The following is a 687-nucleotide window of genomic DNA, read 5'->3' as shown; positions in this document are numbered from 1 at the left end:
CCCCCACCACCCGGGCGCCGCGGGAGCGCCGCGGGAGGACGCGGACGCCCAGGTCGCGACCCCGCCGCGCGCACCTGAGGCAGTCGTTGTCCCGCACCAGGCGCGCGCTCTCGGCGGGAGGCAGGAGCCCCCCGTCCAGGTAGAGGCCGAGGAGGGCGCCGGAACTGAAGCCGAAGCGCTGGCGGATGAGACTAATGAGATCCGTGACGACTCGGCATCTGTTCATGTCTACCAGAAGCCAGAAGACGGTACAATGCGGGGTGACTGGCGGCGGGTAGTCAAATTGAAGCCGTAGTCTGACCGTCTCAGCCGCCGCCATCTTGCTCGTGCTCAACGGAAGCCGAGAGAGACCAAGGGGCTAGCCAGAGGCGCGTTCAGTCGGCACGCCCCCTAGGGGTGACGAGGGGCTACTACAGGCTTCGTCCGCAGAGAACTTGGAGCGTGGTGGACTCGTTCTGTTCAGGACAGGGCTAGGGAAGATTATAAACGAAATATTTTTATTACTTTCCTATCGAGCACTATGCGGAGTCCGAATTTCGGCAAGACGCTGTGATAAGTGTCTTGTAAGATATTTGCTCATATGTGTAAAAAATTTTTAAATGATCACTTTGAACATCGTTGACTTTATGATACAGTTGAAAAAGATGTAATTCCTAACGTATCATCAGTATTGACATTTTAAAATAA

The 687-nt window shown here is 55.6% G+C and overlaps 1 protein-coding gene across 2 annotated transcripts in view; it reads right to left on the bottom strand.

Moving 5' to 3' along the window:
• The window catches only part of Coil (coilin), a 14,293-nt gene extending 13,886 nt beyond the window's left edge, over positions 1-407 (bottom strand). The window contains exon 1 of one of the 2 annotated variants that reach the window (XM_005394065.2): positions 75-407. In XM_005394065.2, the coding sequence (XP_005394122.1) occupies positions 75-319 (245 nt within the window). In that variant the 5' untranslated portion in view covers positions 320-407. The remainder of the gene's footprint in view (positions 1-74) is intronic. The other variant, XM_005394066.2, reaches the window with a different exon arrangement.
• Between the last annotated feature and the right edge of the window lie 280 nt (positions 408-687).

The sequence above is a fragment of the Chinchilla lanigera genome, unplaced genomic scaffold, assembly GCF_000276665.1.
Source record: "Chinchilla lanigera isolate Chin_1 unplaced genomic scaffold, ChiLan1.0 scaffold00050, whole genome shotgun sequence".
Classification (NCBI taxonomy): Eukaryota; Metazoa; Chordata; class Mammalia; order Rodentia; family Chinchillidae; genus Chinchilla; species Chinchilla lanigera.
Note: the sequence above shows the minus strand (reverse complement) of the source record. Positions and strands in the feature narration are given on the sequence as shown.